The sequence below is a fragment of the Miniopterus natalensis genome, chromosome 18 (assembly GCF_054644295.1).
Source record: "Miniopterus natalensis isolate mMinNat1 chromosome 18, mMinNat1.hap1, whole genome shotgun sequence".
NCBI lineage: Eukaryota > Metazoa > Chordata > Mammalia > Chiroptera > Miniopteridae > Miniopterus > Miniopterus natalensis.
Genome location: NC_142098.1, coordinates 12479686 through 12506138, shown reverse-complemented (window position 1 = coordinate 12506138; position 26453 = coordinate 12479686). Strand labels below are relative to the sequence as shown.

Genomic DNA, 26453 nt, shown 5'->3' with positions numbered 1-26453 from the left:
AGAATAAACCTAGATTCTTTTGGAAAACGAGTGTGCATGTGAATTCCAGAAGCACTCTTGCTATTTATAAGCTTTATGTCCTGGTGTTCATCCAGACACAGCTGGATTCCCATTCTGGGCTCTGGAGTTGCCCTGTAAGGCAGACCTCGGGGGCTGGCACTAGCAGCCCCTGAGGAAGGGCTTGTAAAATGAAGAGGAAGATGTGTGGGGACGCCTCTGTGGAGGAGACTGTGGGTGCCTCCCTGTCTAATGCTCCCGGATGGCCACCTGCCCAGAGTAGAGGAAGGTCTAGTTAGGCAGGCAGGTGGTGGGCATTTCCATCACAGAATGTTTCATGCTGTCCACCCCAGACTTTTCAATTTCCAGCATGCCTATGCACACGGGCTGCCATCTTCCTGCTATCTACAGCATATCTACAGCATAATTACTCCAGAAGTGAAGGTTTCAGTTGAAAACCATGAAGGGCTCCCTTTTCCATTTGGTATTGCTCACACGGCAAATATCATTCGGATGCCCCTTGCTCTGTTTTAAAAAACTTAATTGCAAGACCGATTTATTTAGTGTCCATGGACTGGCACCAATAATTCTCAGGAGCACCATAACCTGACATTCTTTGGGCAAAGTCCTGTGCTTAGTGATGCCCTCCTCAGTCACAACCCTGGTGACTGTTCAGGCTGGAGCTGGCTGCTCAGTAAATACTCATTTATTTGCTCTGGCAGCAATTCAGCTCTCCTTCAGAGAGGAGTCCTATTGCTAGTGGTCCCCGTTTTCCGACACAAGACAGCAGAGGTGTATTCCCTCCGCCGGGGCGCGGGTGGACTGCACACACGCCACTGCCCTCACTGGTGGGCGCTCAGGTGGTTCCTCTTTCTCGTGCCTTTGCTGTTACTAATAATCCTGGCGTGAAGCTTCTTGTGCATATATTTTTGCAGAAACTTACATTTCTGTGGATGGGGCTCTCCCACCCGAGGACTTGCTGGGTGAATGGATTAGCAGTGTTACGGTTTTGTCGCTGCTGAAAGGCCCTCTAACGTGCTGGGGCAAAGTGGCTGATGTTGGCCGGAAGCCGGGGTCCCTTGAAGCTCTGGATCCCTGTGTCCCCGGACCCTTCCCCTCGCCGGGTCCTCCGGAGAAGCGGCCCAAGTGAAGCTAAGGGTCTGGTCCCGACGGGCGGGCAGAGGAGCCTCCAGGATGACGGGGCCGGCGACACCAATGGTCTGAGTGCGGCCGAGGGGGGCCCCCGGGGGGCGGGGGCGCCGGTGCGTTGGGCCCGGGGCGCGGTCGCCGCGGGGCCACCTCGGGGTGTGCGCTCTGACCCAGCGCCGGGCAGCGGGCCGTCGGGCCGCGATAGTCCCGCGGGGATCTCCGGAGCGGGAGGGGACTCGGCCTCGCGGGCCAGCCCGGTGGATCTCACGTCAGCATCTCCCAAAGGAGGGACCCACTCTGGCTCCAAGCCCGGATGCGGACCCGACAGAGGCCGCGAAGAAAACACTGCTCGGTCCCGCCCACCGCGCGCGGCAGGAGCCTCCGACCCCGGGCTCCGCCGCCCTACCTCAGCCTCCTGTGTGAGCGAGGGCCTGCTCCACGCATGCGCCCGCCGCTGGGGCGGCCTGTGCGCATGCGCGCGAACGCCCGGGTAAATAGTAATGGGTAAAGGATTCTCGCGGAGCCTGTGCGGGCGGCGCCGTGGCTTAGTTGGTTAAAGCGCCTGTCTAGTAAACAGGAGATCCTGGGTTCGAATCCCAGCGGTGCCTCAACCGAGTACCTCGCTCACTTTTGCCCACTTCCAATTTTGCTCTGCGCCGCTATCCTCCTCCCCACCTCGGGGGCGTGGGGGTGACTCCGAGGTGTCCCCTCAGCCGGGCCCCTGCCTGCGGCCGGGCGCGAGCCCTCACCTGGAGCTCACCCCGCGGGGCTCCGAGACCTGCGGCGCGTCCTCGACTCCGGAGAGTGAGCAGAGGGGACGCCCCGGTTGCCGCGATGCGCGAGGGGCGGTGGAAACACGCGGGTGGCCGCGGCGGCGGCTCGGTCCCGGGCACGAGGGCGCGGCCGGTGCTCCCCGCGGCTGCGTTGGGGGTCGCCAGGCGGGCCCCCTGGTGCGATCCCTCCGGGCAGGGCCGACTGGGCGCCGTGCCGCGGGCCCCTCGCAGGCCTGCGGACTCTCCTCGCTCGGCCCCGCGGCGCCGTGGCTGCGGCACAGGCCCGGGGCTGGGGCTTGGCCAGGTCAGGCGGGGCCCCGAGGCCGGCGCGCCGGGAGGGCGCGGGACGGAAGCCGCCGGCGTGCCCCGGCTGCTGAGGGCGCGGAACCCCGGGCGGGGATGCGTGAAGCGGGACTCCGAGGACCGGGGGTGAGGGCGCCCCGAGGCCCCGGCTGGGGGAAAACACGCGGGCGGGGGGCCCGCGCCAGGGCAGTTGCGTCCAAGACTGGGGGGCGCGGTGAGGCATCGGAATCAAAAACAGCTGCCCAGGAATGCTCGTGTCGCACTCCGCAGAAGCCGCGTCAGCCGCGACCGGGCAGTCCCATCGCGCTGCAGCGGCCCCAGCAGGCAAATTCACCTGCCCCAGAAGCAGCTCTTCTCTGTTTCTCCCATGGGCCTGGGCTTCTTACCTGGTTTTTAAATTTTGTTCAGGGCTCAGTTTCTTGCCCTTTGTAGCTTGGTTGCTTTTGATTGACATTGCAAGGGAAAACTTGCAGGGACACTCTGAGGCTTTGCAGTTCTGATAGCAACTTCAGAGATGTGAACTCGTCTCCAGTAACAGGGCCTTCGTCACTGTTGCCAATACCGGCCGGGTTTTCCCTGACCCATCTTTACTGCCAGCCTGAGGTATGTCGGGTCAGCTTTGAGCATTTGCCTATGAGGTGGCCAAGGGGAGATGTTTAATTTCTTTCAACAGCTATTTTTTGTCCCCTCCCCCAGGATAAGTTTTGCACATTTTTGGGGTTAAATTTATCCCTAAGTATTTTCTTCTGTTTGATGTTATTGTAAATGGAATTGTTTTCTTAATGGAATTTTCAGATTGTCCATTGCAAATGCATAGAAACACAGTTGATTTTGTATTTTAATCTTATATGCTGCAACCTTGCCAACCTAGTTTATTAGTTCTAATTAGTTTTTAGTGAATTCCTTAGATCTCCTATTTCCTTGGATTTTCTGTATACAAATCATGTGTTCTGTGAATAGTTGTATTTCTTTTTTTGTTTCATTCCGATGTGTTTTATTTCATTTCAATTGCTTTGGTTAGAACCTCCAGTACAATATTAAATAGAAGTGCTGAGAGCACATGTTTGTCTTTTTCCTGGTCTTTGCCATCCAGTCTTTCATACTTCATACTTAAACAAACTTCTTAATTTTTATTTTTTAGCCTAATATGCTGGAGTTTAAACGTGTTTTTATTGATTTTTTAGAGAGAGAGGAAAGGAGAGGGAGAGAGAGAAACATCAATGTGAGAGAAAAACATCAATCACTGACTATCATTTACCTTTTAAGGTTCTAGTGTTTGGTCTCTCTTCATTCTTGACTCAGATATAAGCCTACAAAGGGAGGTTTTCTGGTCTTAATACTTACAGCTGATGAAGGCTGGCTAACTGTTAGACTGGCACAATTAATAAATTAGTAGAGAAAGAAAATTTTAAAACAGAAGTACTTCAAAAGATGAAACTCTGGAATGCTTAAATTAAACTTCAGAAGCCAACACAGGCCTGGCCCCCACAGGCTGCACAACTCAACCCTCAAGCAAGCATTAAAGCGATCGGTGATGCCATGCTCAGCCACTCAAGAGCTGACACTTTTTAAAATAGAAAAATGGGTGTTATTTTTATTTACTTTGTTTTTGGTAAAGTGATTATCAGTCTTCTGTTTGAGGGTGGTCTGGTGTCTGCACCTGTGTATAATAATTGATTTTACTCTCTGACTTATCCGCTCGCAGCTCTGGTGGGCTGTGCACTGAGGATCCCTTCATGTAAACGCACTGCTGTAACAATGTTAAAAAAAGCCTCTTCCTTTATAATAATAATAATAATAATTTTAAAAGCCTGCAATCTGGGTATACACCCTGACCAGAAATCAAACCATGACCTTTCAGTGCACAAGACCATGCTCAACCAACAGATGCATACCAGCCAGGGCCATACTTCAAACTTAATAAAATGTGATGTTAGCCACGGATTTTTCATAGACGCCTTTTATCAAGTTGAAGATGTCACCTTTGATTCCTAGTTTGTTGAGTGTGTTGGATTTTGTCAAATGCCTTTTCTGCTTATGTTAAGATTATGTGGTTTTTGTTTTTCATTCTACTGACATGGTGTATTACATGAATTAATTTCCAGATGTTAAACCAACCTTGCATTGCTGTGCATGTGTTTTTAACATAAATTATCAACATGTTCATCTTGGTGCTTTCCAGATGGGTGCCTTATATTCTCACTTACTGCTTCCCAGCGGTCCTGGCTTGGTTGTGGCTGTTACATGAATCAGAAGATTCCTCCTTGGCTGGTGGACATTGTGGCGGTGTGGGGTTTTTTCCTGAATCTCACCGCAATGGACAAAGCTGGGCTGGAACCCTCCCTCACATGCAGGTTTCTTTGTGCACATGAGTTTTTCAAAGACAAAGTTGAGAGAGGATTTCTGAGTGTAGTATGTACAGGCCACACTCATTTTCCCCTCCTTTGCTTTTCTGGAGTACCCATGCCTCTGTACCCTGCCAGAACTGGAGCCTGCCAATATCAAGGAGTTTGTAAAATGCTTCTTACTGTTAATTTAATCAATATTTCCCTTGTTTACAAGTGGAGTTGGGAATCCTTCTAGATGCCATTGGCTATCTGTATTCCTCCGGCGAGTTGCCTGTTCATGTCCTTTGCTCAGTATTTCAGTTGTGTTGTTTGTTTTTCTTACTGATTTGTAGGTGGAGTTTATATTAGATAAGAACCCTTTGTCTTTCGTAGATATAATCAGTATTATCTCTCAATCTGTCATTTGCATTTTCACGTTGTTACTGAGTCTTTTATCTTTTCATTTATTTACATCACTTTTCAAGCCCTTTGGTCAGTTTACAGTATTCTTAATCTAGGTCTTGCTGGGTTTCTTGCTGAGTTTATTTCTAGGTATGGTGAATGGGACAATTTTCCTATTAATTTTTAATTCCTACACTCCTGGTATGTAGGAATGCCCTTGATGTTTGGATGTGTCTTTTTAAAGGAGCCCTCTTGTCTTATGCTTTTATTACTGCCAGTAGTTTGTTAGATTTTTGGGGGAGGGAGCAGAATCTGGGTTGGGATACTGAATGATAAATTGAATCTTGAGGGGAAAAGATCAGTTACAAACCGGGAAAAGATATCTGCAGTACATATAAGTAACAGAATAATTTCCAGTAGAGGAAGGGTCCAGTGGGTTTAGCAGAGCAGTGAAAATGACCTCATTTTATCAGAATTGAAAAGCCAGATCTTCGGCAATCCCACTCTTCAGTATTTCTCCAAGAGAAATGAAAACAGTATCCGCAAGAACACCTGTACACAAACGTTCACAGGTGCTCTAAATACAATAGCCAAAATTGGGGCCAGCCCAAATGTCCATCACAGGAGATAGATGAACTGTGGCATGTCTGAGCAATGGACTTCTGCTCAGCAATGAAAAGGAATGGCTTTTGGCCAGTGTGGCTCAGTTGGTTGGGTGTCGTCCAGTAGGGGGCGTGCAAGAGGCAGCCGATCTATGACTCTCATCATTGATGTTTCTATCTCTCCCTCTCCCTCTCTCTGAAATCAATAAAAACATTAAAAAATGTTATTTAAATAAATAGTTGAATGAACTTTTGGGATAGACTGTTGCTCATTTTATGGAAAAAAATATTATGTCTTTGTTTTTTGCACAATTTCCTTTGCTGACAATATAGGGATTCAATTGCAAGAAAGCCCGCCCCAAGGATCTTGGTGACCTCCTGTCTGCACACAGTTCACTAGGTGCTAGAAATGATGTTAGGTTGAACTTGGCCTCAGTTACCTGAGAATATGTAGATTTGTATTTCCAATGCTAGATAACTTGCTTTTTTTTCTGTGTTATCTGAGATGTAGGAGTTGGAAGGAGACCTATGAGCTTTTGGTGCTGATTATTTCAGCTGCTGTGATGCTAATGATTCACATATTGAAAAATAGTAAGATATCCTGGAAACCTGCTAAAGGAGGAATTTCAAAGCACATTCATTCTGTTGACAAATGTGCCCTGCTGAGAGGCACAATTTTATATCTTTTTAAAAAAATTGATTTCAGAGAGAGGAAGGGAGAGGGAGAGAAAGATAGAAACACCAGTGATGAGAGAGTCATTGATCAGCTGCCTCCTGCACGCCCCCCACTGGGGACTGAGCCCGCAGCCCGGGCATGTTCCCTGACTGGGAAAAGAACTATGATCTCCTGGATCCTAGGTCAATGCTCAACCGCTGAGCCACAGCGGCTGGGCAATACATTAAACAAAACAGAACAAAACAAAAAGCAGCTGGAAGGATGTTTGCCAAAAAAGCAGTGCTATTCTCCGTGGGATCGAACTTTGTTTTCCTTACAATGAGCATTCCTTACTCTTACATTCTGTGAGTCCACCTTGGCCAACCAGTGAGCTATGGATTCATTGAATACCTCTATTTCCATTTAAAATTGACAAATGTTGTTATGTGGACCTGGAACTGGCCCCCACACCTTCCCTCAGGTGTTGCTGTTTGACAAATTTTCCTCACGAGGCTATGAGTAATTCTTGCCCGCCTCCCTTACTCCTTTCACCGCATCCCGTATTTCCCCACAAGAGTGGCAGGGGGGCCAGACTCTGGGCATGGGTCCTGCCACATTGCATCAGTTTTTGCCCCTGCAACCTGCTCTTACCCACAGTGGGCACCACCGCCTTTTCTAACCACCAGGGGACTTTGTGGGAGGGGGAGAGGACATTCTGGGGGTGGTTCATGGAACCCACAGCAGCAATGCTGAGCACCAGCTTGGCACTGGCAGAACAAGGGGTAGCCCCAAGGACCAGCCACCAAACTCCTCATGCCCCACTTCCTGCCCTACTTCCCACCCCTGCCCTCCCTGCTGTGGAATCAGGGCCTGAGAGAGGTGGCAATTGGCTGACCTTGGTCCCTTGCCTGTCCACGGTCACCGGGAGCAGGACAGAGTGTGGATTTAGAGACCTCTGGACTTCTCACAATGACCAGTGGCAGAGCATCCTCAAAAAGTAACTGAGGCATGGGACCACGAAGCGAGAACCGTGTGACCCCTGTGCTTGTTCACTCGGCAGCTATCTTCCAGAGCTTGGGACCTTTTTACAAGCTGTTCCCTCTGTCTCCAAACCTTTGCCTGATTAGCTCCTTACTATTTACTTTTCAGCTCGAAGGCCACCTGTACAGGCTTTGGCTACCCCAGTGCGTCCCTCTGCCAGACCATCTGAGGTCCCTCCACCCTGATCCTGTGTTTTATTTCTCTAGGGCACTTCGCCTCGAGGTGTTGTGCGCTCTTAGTTACCTGCATGTTTAGAGCCACCTCGCCATCTGTCCTTGTATTAGTCAGATACAGCTGCCATAACAAAACAGCACAGACGGGGGCCCTAAACATGAACATGTGTTCTCTCACAGTTCTGGAGGCTGGAAGTCCAAGATCAAGGTGTCAGCAGGTTTAGTTTCTTGAGACCTATCTCCTTGGCTTGCAGATGGCTTCCTTCTCGTTAATGTGGCATGTTTCTCTATGTGCTCATACATCTCTGTCCAAATTTGCTCTTCCTATAAAGACACCAGGAGGAAATGTGACAACCCTGAATTTTTACTGTATTTTTATTGTGGTAAAATACACATAACACAAGGTACAGAGGAGCAGTGAGGAGAGAGGAAGTTTTATCTCCCTCTGGGAGGGCGGAGAAAGGATAGTTGACCTGGGTTCTGAAGGCTGAATAGGAGTTTTCCTGGAGGGGGCAGCTGGGTAATGGCTGGTATTTACCGAGTGCTCACTCAATGCAGGGGACTGTTGTAAGTGCCTTACAGGTGGTAATGCTTCTTGTTCTTATCATGACCTAGTGAAGTAGGTACTGTTGTGCCCCTATTTACAGATGAGGAAGCCAAGGCTCATAATAGTTAAGAAACCTGCTCACTTGGGGAGTGGGGGAACTAGGTTGAATCCTGGGCAGGCTGGCTCCAGAGCCTCTGCTTTATCCTGCTGGTCTTCCTTGCTTGTGGGACGCTTGGGGTGACTTCCAATAGGACCCGGATGATCTGGATCAGGGCTGTCACATCTTGCAGGAAATACCACTGAGCCACAACGCAAGGACATCATTTTCTCTTCAGTTGTCCTCCAGTGTCTCTCATGCAATTGAGGAGAAGTTCTGTTTTGATGCCAGGATGCCCTGAATGCTCTACGCTACTTCTTAAGTCTCCCTGGTGGAGATTCACAGAGAGACGGGGTGGGGGAGGGAGAGAGTAACGCATGCAGACAACACAGCGTCCAGTGTTTTGGTCGTGTTTACATAGTTATGATTGCCTAGTGATGGCTAAAGATCTGGATTTACATTCAAGGTAATGATACAAAATTTCCTTTTGAAGTAGGACTACTTAAAAAAAATGAGTTGACTCATTAACTCCATACAATCCTTAACTCCATAATATAAAGGTTCGCTGTCCACTCCACCATGGGGAGGGGCCCTGGTGAGTGGGTCTGACACTACTACGCCCCCAACCACGTGCCCCCAGGGAGCCCTAGGAGCTCTGACAGGGACAGGCAGCCTCTCTAGGAGCCACCTCAGCAGCCTGCTTTCGTTTCCCACACGTGCTCCTTGAGACTCGAGGGCTTGTCCCAGTGGCTTTCCAACCATCCCTCCAGCTGTGGGTTTCCCAGGCCTGCTTGTGTGTCTCTGGATTCAGGCTAATACTCTCAACCTGTAATTTTTATTCCTGTGACAGCAACAGGGTTAAGGAACAAACCTTATCTGTTCCTCACCTCGGCTTCTGACGTGCTTTGCTCTGTTAATTATTTAGTGAGGTGCACTGAATTGGATTGATTTCCCCCCCAAATCAATACACAAACGATTATTGTTGCAAGGTGCTGCTGAGTGCTTCGGCAAGGCCGAGGGGAGCTTTGTGATTGAAGATGGGAACTGCACTCATCTAAAATTACTGTGCAGAGGGTTACGTAAACCAAGTGGGTGACCTGGTGCTAACATTTTTATTGCAATAAAAGCCTTTTTCTTTTTTTTGAATGGTGCTTTTACGACACACGTACGGTCACTGTTCCAGGCCTATAATTTTAACATTACTGCTTGATACTGAAGGTGAAAGGGTTTTACTGCCGCTGGCCTATTAAAGTTGTGAGAGCAGCAATGGCTTGGAGAGTGTCCGTGGCTGGATGTGCGTGGCCACACCGCGCCCATCGCCACAGAGGTGCCTGCAGGTGTGGCAGGGCTGGATCTGTGGGTGGTGGCGGGAGGGGGGTGGAGGGTGGAGGTGGGGTTGCCTGGGCCTCTCATAGGGTGGAACAAGCACTGGGTATCAAGCCTTGTCCTCCTTCCCCCAAAGAACAGGGCTTTAGGAAGGCAGAGACGCTAGGATACCACACTAAACCCAAAGCAGGACCAGACCAGCTGTCCCATCTCTCAGAGCTCAGGTGGGAATGTTGTGACAATCCTGATTTTTATAGGTTTATTTTTACTGTATTTTTAATGTGGTAAAATACACATAACACAACATTTACCATTTCAACCATTTTAAAGTGTATGGTTCAGTGGCATCAAGCACATTCACACTGTGTGCAACCATCACCGCCACCTGTCCCCAGAACTCGCTTCTCCCCCAAACTGAAACTGTGCCCATTAAACACTAACTCCCCAACTGCCCCTCCCTCTGGCCCCTGGTGACCACCCTTTTGATTTGTCTCTGAGTCTGAGCACTTAAGGTACCGCATGTAAGTGGAATCATACAGTATTTATCCTGTTGTGACTGAGCGTAACGTTCTCAAGGTTCATTCGTGTTGTTGCGTGTGTCAGAATGCCCTTCCTTTTTACGACTGAATAATATTCCACTGCATGGATATACCACATTTTGGTTATCCACCTAGCTGTCAATGTACTTGGGCTGCTTCCACCTTTTGGTTATGTGATTAATGCTGCTACGAACATGAGTATGCAAGTATTTCCTGAAGTTCCTGCTTTCACTTCTTTTGGTTATATGCCCCAAAGTGAAATTGTTGAGTCAGATGGCAGTTCTGTGTTTAACCTTTTGAGAAACTGCCCAAGTATTTTCCGCAGCAGCGGCACCATTTTACATTCCCATCAGCGATGGGCAAGGGCTCCAACTTCCCCACATTCTTGCTAGCACTTTGTTACTTTTCTTCTTGCTCACTTTCTTCCTAGTAGCTATCTTAATGGAGGTCAAGTGGTATCTCATTGTGGTTTTGATATTTTTAGTATTTTAAGTTCAAATAAACCTGAATTCCCTTTCCCTAATGCTAATTTTCTCTTCTTACCTCCTTTCCTCTCCTGCCACCATCTTACTGCAAAGTTGTACATTAGCTGCCATTCAGAAATCCCATAGTCACAGGTTTTCAAGTTTGTTTCTACCTAAATGGCTGAGATTTTAAAACCTCATTTGAGAAACATGAATTTTAATGTTTATGAGAGAAAAATAGCCTTTTAGAAGACACTGGCTTGTGAGGCTCACCTGCTGGGGCCCAAAGAAATCTTACAAAGCACCCAAGGATGGGTTTTGCCCAAGGAGAAACTGGCTCACAGACTCCGACAGAGCTCTCACCACTGGCTCGACTGGGTAGCTGGCCTTGGGTGCTTGGAGTGTTTATCTCCAAGGGGCCTGGGCCCTGGGGGCCCGTCAGTGCATCCACATGCTGGTAGGGCTGCTTAGAGAGCTGCTCACAGCTCTCCGAATGCACTCTGGCTCTGCTGCTTCACTGTTGTCCTGGCAGAACAGAGGAGTAGAAATTAGCTCTGGAAAGAGTGGAAACGTTCTGAGGACAGAAGGAGTTGGGTGGAGAGATGGGCTTGGTAGGCGGGGCTAGTCCCATAGCATCACAAAGCCCAGGTTAAAAACCCTGAAGTCTGTTCCTGAGCATTTGCTGCAGGGGGCATGGTTCGCTTTGCATGTTAAAAATATGAGCTGTTGATTGGGAGGCAGGTGGTCACGCAGGAGGCTCCTGCAGAGGTCCAGGAGAGAGGAGATGGTAGCTGGGACCAGGGAGGTGGCCGTGGTGATGGAGAGCAGTGTGCAAATTGGAGATACATGTGGGGACTATCAGGGTTTAGTGATGGATGGTGTGGGGGATTGCAGTAGAGGTTATTGGCTCAGTAAGTGTTATGGCCATGAATTTATCTGGGTACAACAGGAAAGGTGCAGACTGGGTGTCTGTGTGTCTGTGTGTGTCTGGTCTAGAATTCAGGTGGGACAATGAAGAGTTTGCCTTCCTAGGAGGGACCTGCACTAAACCTGTTTCAGTTTTACTTGCCAAAGCCACTTTTGGCCTTTGACCCTCAAATAAATTCCAACTATTTGAAATCAAGAAAGACATTTACCATCCAACTCAGCATCCTCTATGCAGTGTCCAGCAACCAGTTGGATACGAGAGGGCTTAAGTTTGCATCTACATGCAGGCCAGTGACCAAGGAGGGAGTGGGAACTTACTCCGTGTCCTGTGGAGCCTCAGGCATGCAGCCAGTGAATGGGCAATGGCAGTGACCATTGTTTTGGACAGGGATTGATGTGGGACACCTCTGTGCCCCTTCCCTCTCCCTTTTGCTTGTCTTCTCCTTTTCACTCCTGGAAGAGGTTTCAGAAGACCTTGGTGACCCACAGTCCACATCTCATGAGGCACACATAAGTGACAGCATCCTTGCTTCCTCCTAAGTAGGAAGGCCAGCTTCCCCCAGGAGGACCCTGATGCCTGACTTGGCCAGGGGCTACCCTGGCGACTCCCAGCAGCCACTAGAGGGCACTAGACCACCGTGGGACTAAACCAGAAACCGGGTCAGATAGTCAAAGTCTCAACATGGGCAGGGGTTTAAGTTTGTGCCAAAAAACCCCAGCCAGGCAAGAGGACCAACAGACCCATGGGAACACTATCAGCAGCAAAATATGTTATGTTAAAAAAATAAACATAAATGCCCAGCTGGGCGTGGCTCAATGGTTGAGCATCTACCGAGGATCCAGGCGATCGGGGTTCGATTCCCAGTCAGGGCACATGCCCGGGTTGCGGGCTGCAGCCGATCAATGACTCTCTCATCATTGATGTTTCTATCTCTCTCTCCCTCTCCCTTCCTCTCTCTGCAATCAATAAAGATATATTAAAAATATTAATAATAAAATAAATGCAAAAAATCCACGATGAACAAATGACCAAATGTTTAAATAAAGATAGATTGTTGTTTGTTTTATGACCCTACACTGTTGTGCAATGGAAACAGTTGTTTCTAATGAGCCTGAGGCTCCCAGGTAGGTGGCTGCCCCTCCCGTGTGGCTTTTTCAGGGTTGACAACGAGGTGTGAACAGACTGGGCAATTTAGAGCTTCAATAGAGTCATGTTTGAGGATTGTAGAGCTTTTGTTAAACTTTTCCATTTGCTTCAAAATATGGGAGGCTATTTTGATGGGTATAGATGGGCACACAGTTTTCCTTCTGCCTCAGGCTTAGTGGGACTCCCCACGGTGTTGGTCTCTAACCCGGATCCCTCACAGAACGCATCACCTACGCTGAAGTGTAAACCAGGCTGCAGATCCCCCTGCCAGTGCCCCTACTTCAGTCAAACGCTCTGCCACACAGAAATGCCCATTACATGGGTGGCGAGCAGTCTGAGGAAATTCGGAAACCAAATTCTGGCAGCCCAGTGCTCTTTACCATAAATGAATTATCTTGTTATTTGATTCCTAAACCCTTTAATGCATCTCCCAAGAAGAAGCCTGCTTTGGAAAAATCACCAAAGAAATTAGAAGAGAGAGAACAAGAAAAACCAGAGAAACAAAAGGATGCATTTGCCCCCAAGTGTTTAAATTAAAATCCAGTTAGTGACTCTGTCTACAACTTTTACTAACATAACGCTAGTTCCTCTCCACCTTCTCTCCTAACAGGCTGTGATCAGAGGTGGGAGAGGGGATGGAGGGGCCGGGAGCCTCAGCTGGGGGGGGGGGGGGCGCAGGCCTCCATGCCGGGGACCCTCCGGGACGTCTGATCTCACATCGTTCTCAAGGCGGGGGGGGGGGGGGGGGGGGCTGACCTGCTTGGCCCTAAATGGCCTCTTCGGTCCGGGTTTCTGCGTCTTCTGAGCCCAGCCCCTCTGTGACTGCTTTCTCGGGTGGTGGCCCCGCTCCTGAAAGGCAGGCCCCCTCTCCCTTTCCCAGTGCCAGTCGGGACGGCTGGGAGGGCCCAGGGGCCCCCGGAGGGTGCGTCTCCAGAAGCCCCTCGCAGGCCTTGCTTTGCACAGAGGGATTCATCTCAGGGATGTGACGCGGCTCCTTGGGCTGTGGCAAGCGCGGGGGTCAGGTTGGAGGGGTAGGAACCTGCAGCGCCACAAGCTGTCCCGCCCTCAGGGCCCCCAAGAAGCCCGGGGTAGCTGCCACCTTCTACCAGCCCTCCCTCCCCTGCGCTGCCCAGCACGGCCGGGCTCCGGAGAGGCGCCCGGCCTCCGCCACCCGCGGCCGGCCAGGCGAGCCCGACCGGGGCCCGGCGCGGAACCGGGGCCGGAGGCGCTGAGCCGCCGGAGCCGCGGGCGCGGAGCTGTCCAGCACCGAGGCGGGCGCGCGCCCCCGGCCGCCCCGGCCGCCCCCTCCCGCCCCGCCAGCGCCACTGCGGCTCGGCGGGCGCGTCACGTGGCTGCGCAGCGCGGCCTCCGAGCTCCTGGCGGCCGAGGGGCCGGCGGGAGGACCCACAGACCCACGGACCCTCCACCGGCGGCTCGGGCGGGCGGGCTGCGCGGCACGGCGCGGCGCATGGGCGCGCCCGGGGCCCCCGGGCACGGGCCGGCCGCGGCTGGGCGCCCGGGGCGCGGGGGCAGCGGCGGGTGGGGGTCCTCCCTGGCGGCCGCCGCTGAGCCCCCGCGGGGCCCGTGACGCCGCGGCCGATGTGGCCCCGCGCGCAGCCGGCCTGCACCGCCGCCTCACAAAGACGCCGCCGCAGCCGCCACCCGCACCCGGAGCCGGAGCCCGAGCCCGAGCCCGAGCCCGAGCCCGAGCCCGAGCCCGAGCGGGACCCGGGGGGCACGCGGGGCGCCCGCGGGCGGCCGGCCCGGGCATGGAGCAGCGGGCGGTCGCGGGGCCGGAGGGGGCGCCGGGCGCCCGGGCGCAGCTGGCCGTCGTCTGCTTGGGTGAGTGGGCCGCGCAGGCCCGCGGAGGGGGGCCCCGCCTGGCAGACCCGCGCCGCGCCCCGGTGGGACCCGCCGGCCCGCGCTCGCGTCGGCGGCCGGGCTTCCGCAGCCGGCCCCGGGAGAGCCCCGGGCCTGCAGGGGTCCTGGGCCTGGGCGCGGATCGCGGGTCCGAGCTCGGCGGTGCGCAGCGCGGCCCTTTCCTGCCCGCCCCGTGCGCTCAGCCCGGCGGCGGCGGGCCATCGGGGCCTCCGGAGCAGCCACAAAGGCGAGGCAGCTGCCCCCTGAAGTCTCCGTCTTCTGCCCACAGTCAGGGTGGGGACGGGTGCTGCCTGGAGCCTGGACTCAGGATGCCAGGCTGGAGGCAGCGTCGAGAATGCTCCCGTCTCCCTTTTGTGTCTTCGCAGACCCAGGGGCCGGCCTGTTCAGTTCGGTGGTGTGTCTGGGAGGTCCGAGGCACCTGTCTAGGCCAGGCACCTGGGCGGGAGGGCTCCTATGCTACCCAGGAGTTCTTCTGCCCACCTTTCCAGGGCCCTGTGTGGGGAGAGAAGGAAAGAGTTAAATCCTCAATGCACATGGCTCCTTTATTTACCATGATAAAGGAGGGAGGCCATTATCTGAGCCTGGGGTCATTACTGGACACCCTGTGGTGTCACTGAGGACAGCACTGTAACCCTGTAGGTTTGCTGAAGCCATGGAAATGACAAAGTAAAAAAGAAACCTGAAGGTTTTAAGCTGCATGATCCCCTGTCTCCGCAAGAATCAGGGTGCTTGTGTCTGGGGGTCAGGCACCTGCCTCTGTTGTGCAAGCTGGTTTCAGTAAGGGCTGTGACTCTCCTAGTGCCCACTCCCCACTCTGTTGGTTGCCATGGTGCGCTGGACTCTGAGCTGCTGGGTGGGCTGCCCCGGTGAGCAGGGCTGGGGGACAGGCCTTTTGGCCTCCGGAGGCCCTCCTTGCCCAGATGTGGCCCAGAGCCTGGGTGTCCTGAGAGGGGGCACTTGCCCCTGCTTCTTCACCAAGTGGTGCTAACCCCTCCATTGATGCCCTCTGCCTTCCTTGGCTCACTTTTTGTTGGGTGGAGGGGGCGCCCTGAACCACTGGGAAGTTGGGTTTGCCCATATCTTCCTGGTTCCCCTGCAGGAAAGCAAAAGACAAACCCCAGGGGGTGGGTACTTGAGGGGGTGGGTGGCAGGAGAATTCTTTGCTTCCCTTTTCGAGGTTAGTGTGGCACAGTGAAGATGCCCCTGAACCCTGTAGCCATGCACCCCTGTAAAATGGGGTAATCAGAACGACTTCCCTCCCTCCCAAGGCCCCTCAGAGGGTGTCAGCCCTTCAGGGTGTCAGGAACCCCTCTGACAGGCAGAGCCTCGGTCCAGGCTGAGCCAGGGCCTCTCTATGACAGGGGGCCCAAGCTTGAGTTTCTCAAGCCTGACAGGAGACGGAAGCATACCCTCTCCCAAGTGAGGTACACTTCCCAGGTGTGGGGAGTGGCAGGAGTGGTCTGGTGCAGCCAGGCTTGCACACTGCTCTCTTCTGCTGTAGTGTGCAGGTGGGTTCTGAGACCCTCCGGGGTCCCGCAGGCCCAGGCTGGGAGCAGGAGTCGCTGAGGCAGTGCTCTGGGCTTTGCCCTGTGAGAGGAGTTCCAGCTATGTTGTCTTGTACCCCTGAAAGGACTGCTCCCGGCCCAGGGCAGGTGTCTGGGTACTGAGAGCCCCTCCCTCCAGGTATAATTTAAAAATTATACCTGGACCCTCTTTGTGTTTTCCCGCAGTGAACATCGTTCTCACTGGCAGGCTCAGCAGCGCAGTTCCTGCTTTAGGTGAGTAAGATGTGTCCCCCCCCTCCCCCGCTTCTTCCCTGCCTTCTGGTTTGGTGACTTCTGAGGACAGGTCTTCAGGGTCCTGGTTCCACCCCTGAGGTCAGTCCTCGTGCATCTTTTCTGCACCCCAAAGGAGCTGTTCTGCCTTGGGCAAGCTTAAACTTCCTTGAATCTCAGTTTCATCTTCTATAAAATGGGTGCAATAATAGGACCTACTTCAAAGCCTGTTATTAGGGTTGAATGAGTGAATGAGGCAAGGTGCTCAGCATGGATGGTGTTGACACATGGTGGCTTAATACCACTAGCAAACTGTCATGGGCTTGGTATAACTAACAGATGGTGCTTCCTGTAGGCTGTGGGGTTCCCCAAGGGCCATGAGCTGCCACTAGATGCTGCCTTTTTAAAAATTATACCTGGGACTTAATTTATAAAGGTGTGACTGAGGGATGATGTGGAGAAGCCAATGTCATTGACGGAAGTTGTTACTTATATGTCTTGAGAGGAAGGGACAATGGCCATGCCATGCAGGGCCAGAGGTTTGATCAGGTTTGATGCAGGAGTGCAGGGAAGGCCTGGGCCAGAACATCAATGGGAGTTTCAGTGGGAAAGTCAAGGCAGGGCCAGGGAAACAGCTTAGGATTGGCAAGGCTGAATAATTTCAGCCCTAGGACAGTCTAGGGCAGGGGAAATATTGTCTTGGTGAGTGAGTTAGATAAGAAGGTGGGTAGGGGCTCAGCCTTGGATCAGCTGGCCTGGGAAAAGGCAGGTTTTAGATAAATTGGTGTGCAGGAGAGAGGTAAACAAATTGACTGAGAGTCTGGCCCTCAGTGGATGCCAAATAGACATATAGAATGTGAGAAAACACAATTGGAGCTCTGCCCCTGTGAGCATCTTTTGCCTGTGAGATCAGGTCTGTCCATCCACTGGCTGTCTTTGTACTCATGCCTAGTGTCAAGTGCAGCACCTGAAGACTGCCGGGAGCAGGAAGGGTGGCCCAGGCCATCAGCAAATGTGTAAGTCTAGGCCCTCGTGGCCCTTGGTGCCACCAAGAGACATCTAAGAAGGGCCTCAGGAAGCTGGGCAAATGTGTGGTCCCCAGTCTGGGTGCCTGCTGATTTGTTTGCTGTCTGCTGTGCTGCATGGAGGGGCAGGAAGTATGGGACTTCTAGTTCTGCTCAGGGCCCAGTTTGTAGCAGAAACTCACTGAGGTCGGCTCAAAGAGAGGTATCTCTGTTGGCCAAGGTCACTGGGATGGGAGGCCCAGGATCCACAGAAGCTGCTGTCATCAGCCCGTCTCTCAGACACAGACTCTTCGTCTCCCTCCCAATTGTCCCTGCACACTAGCTCCGGTTCCCTGCAGCCAGGCCTCCTCTGCTGACTCTGCTGGCCTAGGGCCCTGCCTTGCTCAGCACAGAGCCAGCCCCAGCCCTGCCTGGCATCCTGGTCCCCATAGCTAACTGCCAGTCTCCCCACACAATTTCCAGGAGAAACTGACTGGCTGTGAGGGAGTGGGACAGGGGTGGCAGGCCTTACAGATGTGAGCCCCAGGCCAGAAGAGTGGTGCTGCAGGGACGAGGTTCGCCCACAGAGTCAGGAAGAGAAAGACAGCCACCCAGGGCCACACATTTAGTTGTTCTTAGCCATCAAGACTTCAGGCCCAGCCTGGCTGGCATGGCTCAGTGGTTGAGTGTTGACCCATGAATTAAGAGGTCATGGTTCGATTCCCCATCAGGGCACATGCCCAGGTTGTGGGCTCCATCCCCGCCAGGGGCCATGCAGGAGGCAGCTGATCAAAGATTGTCTCTCATCGTTGATGTTTCTATCTCTCCCTCTCCCTTCCTCTCTCTGAAATAAAAACATATTTAAAAAAAAAAAAAAAGACCTCAGGGCCAGTAGAGCCCACATTGCCCAATTTCAGGGGCCACTGTTCACATCATGGTGGCTATGCACAGTGCCCTGGTGTCCCGAGCTGCGCACAGTCTGTGTGGTCACAGGTGGTGGTCTGGGCCCTAGCTCTTCTGGAGTCCAGCCCTGACCCCTCTGGCATTGCTAAGAGATAGCTTCTGGCTACCTGAGGCCCCCTATCCCCCCTGACCCAAGGCTCCATGACTACATTGTCAGGATTTTCCCTGTGACTCCTACTGTGAGGATCCTGGATCACGACTGTCCGTCTCAGCCCTTACTGCGCCTTCCCAGCCCTCACTGGGCTCAGGCACTCCTGAAGGCCTGGCTGGGCTGCCCTGGGGACCTCCACCGCATCCTGCCCTAGGTTGTCAGGCTCTGTTCTCCACTTACCTGGCAGCTTCCCCGGGTTCCTGGGGTGGGGGTACAGCTTCCTGTTGTCTGGTGACTCCAGGCAGGTTGTCCGGAGTACTGATCGCCTCTAGAAACCAGATCTGCAATTTTGCTTAATCAGGCTCAGGCTCTCTCAAGAGTATTTGATGACTCTTTGGACCAGGAAAGAAAGGCGCTCGCTGGTCTAAAAATGCTCAGTCATCCCTCGCCATGCAGTCCACTTGCATGAGGGCTGACAGATTTTTCTGCCCAAGTGAGCACAGGTCACCTCCAGGTAAAGCTCAGCCAGACCTCTCTGAGTGCCTCCCAAACACCCCCAAACCCTCTAGTCTGCATCAGTATCTCCCCAAACACACAGCCCTCCTAGCTCCCCTCACTGCTGGCCCATTATTACACACTGTCATGCCCTCACCTCCCACGGGAATAACCCCCCCACATTGCCTAAAGACTGCCACTTTCTCCAGATCCCCAGCAACCCTCAGAGAAGCACACCCACTGACCACATTTTACTCACAGAGTAAAGCAGAGGCCCCGGGATTGGGTTCACAAGCCCCTCCTGTGCCTGGATCTTGGGGTGGTGTGTTGGGTGGGGAAGACCCGCTACCACAGAGAGGCCTGGGGCTGGTTGTCTGAGCTGGTGGCACCCTCCAAACCCATTGCCAAGAGGTGTCCAGTCCAGAGGCCCTGACCAGAGCTCCCAGCTCCCTGCACTGACCCAGCCTCCCCCTTTTCACATTCGCTCTGCGTGGGCCGGGCTGACAGCTGCAGGAACCCCAGTCTCTGGGGTCCCCTTTGGAGAAGAGCAAATGGTAACTGAGTGACGTTGCTGCCCTGGGTGTGGGAATTTCCGGGGCAGCCTTGGGGGCCATCAGGAATGAGGCTATTTGGGGGGATGTATTTGTTGTCAGGGGTTTTGCTGAAAGGCAGAGCTGGGCTGGCAGCTGTCTGTTCATCTGCTCCTGATGTGGCTGGTGGTCAGAGAGACAGGCTTCCTGACCCGTGGAAGAGGGCCAGACATAAGTCCTGGAGGGGGAAATGTTCTGGCCAGAGAGAGAAAGGTGTGCAGGCTTGGCTTTCTCTGGACAGTGTGGATGAGAAACCTGGCCTCTGTGAGTGTTCGTCCCTACAGAAGGCTTCCAGGCCATAGCAGGTATTGAATGGGCCCCCTCTACCCCAGATCCTGTCCTGGGCGCTGAAGATACAGTGGTCCCCAGCCTGAGTAGCCGGAGCTGCCTGCCATAGAGGCCAGGTGCTTTTGTTAAACACGCTTCAGAGGCTCCATGTGGGGGAAGATGCGCCCTAGCAGCCTGAGCCCTCCCTGCCTGGGAACCTCCACCCAGCACCTTCCAGAGGAGATGTTCTCTTCTGGTTTGCATAGCCCTTCACCTCCCAGGGCGTCCCCAGGCCAGCAGCCAGGGTCCCTGCGAGGTCCAGAAAGCTGGTGGCCTCACCTGTAAGAGGGAATGGCCAGGCCATTCTGTCAGTCCTTCCTCTCCTGGCCTTGTGTGCGTCGCTCCCATTTTATGGATGAGAAATCTGAAGGTCAGGGGGGCTGGCCTCCCAGGCCACGGGTGAGTGCCAAGCAGAGAGGCCTGGCTGGTGGGTACAGTGAAGCCATGGGGCTGAGCATGGTGGCCCCTCATTCACTTTGGCAGGTGTGACACTCTGCGCTGGTCCCTAACACAGTGTATGGTTGACACTTCATAAATGCGTTGGCACAGGCACGGCAGTGAGAGCTGAGCCCACCAGAGGAACAGGGTGGATTCTGATGGCCACTTACTGGCTGTGTGGCCATGGGCTGGTCACTTATCCTCTCTGAACCTCAGTTTCCTCATCTGGTTACCAGATCTACCTCCAGTGGCTTTCCACTTATGCTCGGGATAAAACCCAAATTCCATATATGGTGTAATCAAACCCAGCCTGCATTTCCAGCCCCATCTGGACATTGGCCCCTCCCTTCAGGCCTGTTTTATTATTTTTGCTCCACTCAGGGGATCTGCATAAAGTCTGCCTGATCTCCCCCCTCAACCCACCCTGGAGTCTGCAAGTTCCACAGAGCAGGGTGTTTGCCTGCCTTTACTCAGCATGCCTGACACTGTGTTTGGCACATAGTAGGTACTCACATCTGTGTTGGGTGAGCAAAGCTCCTCTCCTCTTGGGCTGAGGCCTGTATTTGTCAAGTCCCTCGGAAGGCAGGCTGGCCTAGGGGTGCAGAATTCTTAAATAATGGAGGCTCCAAGGCCAAGAGGCTGCACCTCAGAGGTGCCAAGGGGAGTTGTTGGTGGGCACGCTTCCAGCCCTGCCAGGGTTGGGAGATAAGACCTAGGCTCTGGTGCACAGGATGAGGTTGGGGTACGGCTGTCCTGAGTCCATGGGGGTGCTCCTTGCCCCTCTCACATACACCACTTCCGTGAAGTCTTGAGTAGTGGCCTTGCCCTTGGCCATGCCCACCCTTGGCTGGCCTTTATCCCACCTTGGAAAGGCCTGTGCTCAAGCTATGGGGGGCTCAAGTGCCCCCCTTCCTCCCCTACTTCCTACCCAAGGGTGAGGCCAGCACTTCTCTGTCTCCTCTCCTGACAGCTGCCTGCAGCGGGAAACTGGAGCAGCACACAGAACGGCGTGGCGTCATCTATAGCCCGGCTTGGCCCCTCAACTACCCACCGGGCACCAACTGCAGCTGGTACATCCAGGGCGACCGTGGGGACATGATCACCATCAGGTATGGGAGTGCCAGGGGGTGTCCAAGGGAATCTATATGGGTCTGCGAGTGCTAAGGGTGTGTGTGTGTGAGCGCATGTGTGTGATGGTGCCTGAGCATGAGTGCACTTGTGGGCAGGCATGGAGGGCACATATAAGTGTGTATATGTGTGAGCAAGTGTGAGCAGGTGAGGAAGGCACATATGAGTGTGTATGTGTGTGAGCACATGTGTGAGCAGGTGTGGAGGGCCCAGGAGTATATGTGGAGAGCACATACATGAGCAGATGTATGAGTATGTGTGTGTGAGCACGTGTGCTTATGTATGTGTATGATCATGTGTAAAGGACATGTGTGAGTGTATGAGAGCACATGTGTGTACATGAGCACATGTCTGAGCAAATTTGGACACGTGTGAGCAGCTGTGTGTGTGCAAGTTATGTGTGAGAGTCTAGGTGTAAACATCTGTGAGCTATAAGCATATGAGTGCCTGTGAGCATGTGTGAGCTGTGAGTGTGCCCAGCTCTCCAGGCCTCTGTGGGCCTCTGTGGCTGGCTACTTGGAGCTGGGCTTCATCTTGCCCTGAGGGGCTGTGGGAGCTGCTAGTCACCTCAGGCCTACCAAGAAGGGGAGCCCCGGGGGCTGGTGGGCATGGTCTAGCTCTCTCTGAGGTGGCAGAGGTGTCTTCTCTGTCCTGAAGGGGTGGCTTCAGGCTAGGCTGGCATGGATCCCTGAGCAGGATTTCTCCAGAGTCCTCAGGGCAGTCTTGGTAGGAGAGGGAATCAGGCAGGAGCCCAGGTGCTGCAGCTGCAGGGATGTGCAGAGGGAAATGGAGTGAGGCTATCAGATGGTGGAACTGAGGCTGGAACCCCTGGCCTGAGTGGCCATGGGGCTATTTGCGTGCGGATTCACTTTCCTAAATGCCAGTGCCCAGAAAGCCCCCTGTTACTTCACAGCTCCAAAGCATAGGATGTGATGGGCACCATCAGGGTCTGTCCTAGCACCTGAGCCTTCTTTCTCGGGGTCACAGGGCCATGACTTTCAGGCACACACTCTGCAAAGACTTCACCCTCCTCCAGAGATTCCAGGACCTGTGATCTGCTCATCCCACAGCCTGGGTCAGAGGGTCCAGGGCTAGTATATTTCTCCCCAGGTGACAAACTGTCACCTAGGCCACCCCTGGGGGCGTGCCCTCTCCCCCACAGTGTACACGCCTGTGAGTTTGTGCAGGGTCTGTCCTAGCAGACCCAGTATGGGAGGATCTGGACCCTTGGGTCTCCCCACTTGGGAAAGTGTCAGGAGAGAGAATTGCCCATGATGGGGCTCTTCACTCTGGCTCTGGGGTGGGGGTGCTATATGTGTGCTGACCAGGCCTTCCCAGAACTCAGGGGGCTGATGTGAAGGATGCTCTTCAGAGTTTTCTGATTATTCTTGGAGCTGCCCTTAGACCCCTGGGTGCCTGGAAGTGGAGGAGAGGAGGGTCAGGGTGGGGCTGACCACCCCTGTTCTACGCTCAGGCCTGATCTCTCTGGTCCTTGACTGCATGAGCTCTGCCTGCCTACCCACATCTATGGTCCTCCCCACCCTTGCAGCTTCCGAAACTTTGACGTGGAGGAGTCCCACCAGTGCTCCCTCGACTGGCTCATGCTGGGCCCAGCGGCCCCGCCCCGCCAGGAGGCCTTCAGGCTCTGCGGCTCTGCCATCCCTCCTGCCTTCATCTCCGCTCGGGATCACGTCTGGATCTTCTTCCACTCTGATGCCTCCAGTTCTGGCCAGGCCCAGGGCTTTCGTCTCTCATATATCCGAGGTGACATCAGCAACAGGGCATTGCAGGGCACCACAGAGCACTCAGGGCACCATGTGGGCACCCGGGGCCAGAGCAGCACCCCCCACCTGCCCGCTCCTTGCAGGGTCTCCTCCAGGAACCCCATCAGTCTGAGCACAGTGGTGGGACTGGGACTGGTCATGTTGCTGCCTCAGGGCACCTTGGAGTCCCTCAAGGCCACTGACCTCACTTCACAGACTTGGTTAGAATGGGGGCTCACCCCTTAACCCCAGCTCACCCTGACATTCCAGGGGACTTTGTCCCTCGGGTGGCCATGGAGAGGCCAGGGGCTCTTCTCTCTGTCTCCTCCTTCTTCCTAGGCCCTGCAGAGGCCCGGCTGGAATGGGACACCGCCCTGCCTGCTCCTGGCCTCAGACCCCATGCTGGAAGGAGGCTCTGCTCTCCCTTGACTGCCTTCCCCTGCTCTCTTCATCCCACAGGGAAGCTGGGCCAGGCGTCCTGCCAGGCAGACGAGTTCCACTGTGACAATGGCAAGTGTCTGCCGGGCCCGTGGCAGTGCAACACCATGGATGAGTGTGGCGATGGCTCCGATGAGGGCAACTGCTCAGCACCTGCTTCTGAGCCACCTGGCAGCCTGTGCCCTGGGGGCACCTTCCCCTGCAGCGGGGCACGCTCCACACGCTGCCTGCCTGCAGAGCGGCGCTGCGACGGCACGCAGGACTGCGGAGATGGCTCTGATGAGGCCGGCTGCCCTGACCTGGCATGCGGCCGGCGGCTGGGCAGCTTCTATGGCTCCTTTGCTTCCCCAGACCTGTTTGGTGCAGCCCGAGGGCCCTCAGACCTTCACTGCACGTGGCTGGTGGACACACAAGACACTCGGCGTGTGCTGCTGCAGCTGGAGCTGCGGCTGGGCTATGACGACTACGTGCAGGTGTATGAGGGCCTGGGTGAGCGCGGGGACCGCCTGCTGCAGACGCTGTCCTACCGCAGCAACCACCGGCCCGTGAGCTTGGAGGCTGCCCAGGGCCGCCTCACTGTGGCCTACCATGCCCGTGCCCGCAGTGCTGGCCACGGCTTCAATGCCACCTACCAGGTGAAGGGCTACTGCCTCCCATGGGAGCAGCCATGTGGGAGCAGCATCGAGGGCGACGTGGATGACACAGGCGAGCAGGGCTGCTTCTCAGAGCCACAGCGCTGTGATGGCTGGTGGCACTGTGCCAGCGGCCGAGATGAGCAGGGCTGCCCCGCCTGCCCTTCCGACCAGTACCCCTGCGAGAGTGGCAGTGGCCTGTGCTACACGCCTGCCGACCGCTGCAACAACCAGAAAAGCTGCCCTGATGGCGCCGATGAGAAGAACTGCTTCTCCTGCCAGCCTGGCACCTTCCACTGTGGCACCAACCTGTGCATCTTTGAGACGTGGCGCTGCGACGGCCAGGAGGACTGCCAGGACGGCAGCGATGAGCATGGCTGCCTGGCGGCCGTGCCCCGAAAGGTCATCACCGCCGCCCTCATCGGCAGCCTGGTCTGTGGCCTGCTGCTCGTCATTGCCCTGGGCTGCGCCTTCAAGCTCTACTCTCTGCGCACGCAGGAGTACAGGTGGGCGGGCGGTGCCTCACTGCTGCCCGGTGCCTGGGGCCGCAGGCCACAGCCTCGGCTTCTTCATTTCTCTGGAGAGAGGCTCTGGGCTCACTGCTCCTACTGCTGTGGGTTTGCAAATTGGGGCTCGGGCCATCCACGTGGGACTTCTCTTGTGATTCCAGGGTCCGGGCATCTCAAGATATCTGGAGGGAGTGGCAGGGCCCCATTTCCTGCTGTGAGCCCTCCCACAGGGCCCCGTGGGAGATGGGAAGTGTGGGGTCCTGGCCAGCCCTGCTATGCTGCCCTTTGCTGCCCGTTGCTTTCAGGGCCTTCGAGACCCAGATGACACGCCTAGAGGCCGAGTTCGTGCGGCGGGAGGCACCCCCGTCCTATGGACAGCTCATTGCACAGGGCCTCATTCCACCGGTGGAGGACTTTCCTGTCTACAGCGCATCCCAGGTGAGCTCCACAAGGCATGAGACCCTACAGGTCCCCAGCTCCCGGCTGGACCTTAGCACCTTAGGCAAGGTGGGGTAGAGGGAGGCGGGAAGTGAGGCCTGGGGAGGGTGACCTGAGGGCCATGGCCAGATGCGGGGGACACATTGGTCTCTTGGGGTCTTGGGTCCCTTGGGGGTCGTGCTGACCTCTGTCCCCTCAGCCGCCGCCCCACCCTCCAGGCCTCCGTGCTACAGAACCTTCGCACGGCCATGCGGCGACAGATGCGCCGGCATGCCTCCCGCAGAGGACCTTCTCGCCGCCGGCTAGGTCGCCTGTGGAACCGGCTCTTTCACCGGCCTCGGGCACCGCGAGGACAGATCCCCTTGCTGACTGCTGCACGCACCTCTCAGACAGTGTTGGGTGACGGGCTCCTCCAGCCTGCACCAGGGGCTGCCCTGGACCCCGCGGCACCCCTTACGGACACAGGCAGCCCTGGGGCAGCTGGAGATGGGCCACCCAGTGTCCCTGGCCACTCATCAGAGGTGGGACCTTCTGTGTTGCCCCCCTTGGGCCTGCAGGACCCAGAGTACAGGCCAGTGGCCAAGGACAGAAAGGCCTGCAGGGACCCTTTGATGGACAGCCCAGACCCTGTGGACACACCTCGGGAGCCCTGCTCGGCCCAGGACCCTCACCCCCCAGCCCCCACTGCCAGCAGCACCCTAGGTCCCCACCCACCAGAGCCACTGGGAGTCTGCAGGAGCCCCCCACCCTCCTGCTCCCCAACATTGGAGGCCAGTGACGACGAGGCCCTGCTGGTCTGCTGACCCACCACATGCACTGGTGACTGCCACAGCCCCGCTTTGTAACCAGGGAATACACAGTCATTTCTACCCTGTCTCAGAGTGCTTCTTTCTTGCCGTGTGGCCCACCTGGAATCCCCACCAGCTTGCAGCATCAGCATCCCCCTCTCCCCCCCAGTGGGCCAAGCAGGTGGGGCTGTGGGAGCTTCAGCAGGGAGGGGAGTGGAATTATGACCCCCTCTGTGTGACCCCAGTGTCCACACAGGCACCCAGGGTCTCACTTTTACCTCCCCTTCTCCATTCTGGGAGCCCATTTCTAGAGAAGCAGGAGGGCCAGGGCAGAGCTCTCTGGGGTGTTGTCGGTGGCTTCTCACTTCGTTCACCCTAGGGGGCGCCAGAGCTGCACTTCGACTGATCATGGCTGTGGGCACATGGGACCCAGTCTACAGGGGGTGCTGATGGCACTGAGCTCTCCTCCATCCCCCCCAGCAGGACCCGAGGAGCTGGGCTAGGAGGCTTCTGCCCCCATCCTCATGCCTGTGGTGTAAGCATGGGCCTAGCCAGGCTGACCTTTGCCCTTTGCCCTCTATCTGAGAGGGCACTAGGGCACTGAAAATGTGGGCACTGGGTAGAGGAAGGCCCTGAGTCCCTGGGAGATGCTGCTTGATGCTTTCTCAGGGGACAGAGGCTGAGGCACAAACTCACAGTGACCAAATCCATTCCATCCTGTCTC

The 26453-nt window shown here is 54.9% G+C and overlaps 1 protein-coding gene and 1 non-coding gene across 3 annotated transcripts; both read left to right on the top strand.

Moving 5' to 3' along the window:
* Nucleotides 1-1680: 1680 nt before the first annotated feature.
* On the top strand, nt 1681-1754 carry TRNAT-AGU (transfer RNA threonine (anticodon AGU)). Its single transcript has one exon. It is a non-coding gene; the product is annotated as a tRNA-Thr (tRNA).
* Nucleotides 1755-14238: 12484 nt separating this feature from the next.
* Nucleotides 14239-25763, top strand: LRP3 (LDL receptor related protein 3). Of its 2 annotated transcripts, none has more exons than XM_087827045.1 (7): nt 14239-14311; nt 16081-16128; nt 21004-21142; nt 22711-22925; nt 23384-24500; nt 24809-24941; nt 25160-25763. In XM_087827045.1, exons 1-7 carry the CDS (start codon nt 14239-14241, stop codon nt 25742-25744), a joined length of 2310 nt encoding a protein of 769 aa, XP_087683171.1. In that variant the 3' UTR covers nt 25745-25763. The 2 variants fall into 2 exon arrangements, with proteins under 2 accessions (XP_087683171.1, XP_087683172.1); XM_087827046.1 differs by having other exon boundaries at nt 25141-25419.
* The last annotated feature ends 690 nt before the right edge of the window (nt 25764-26453 follow it).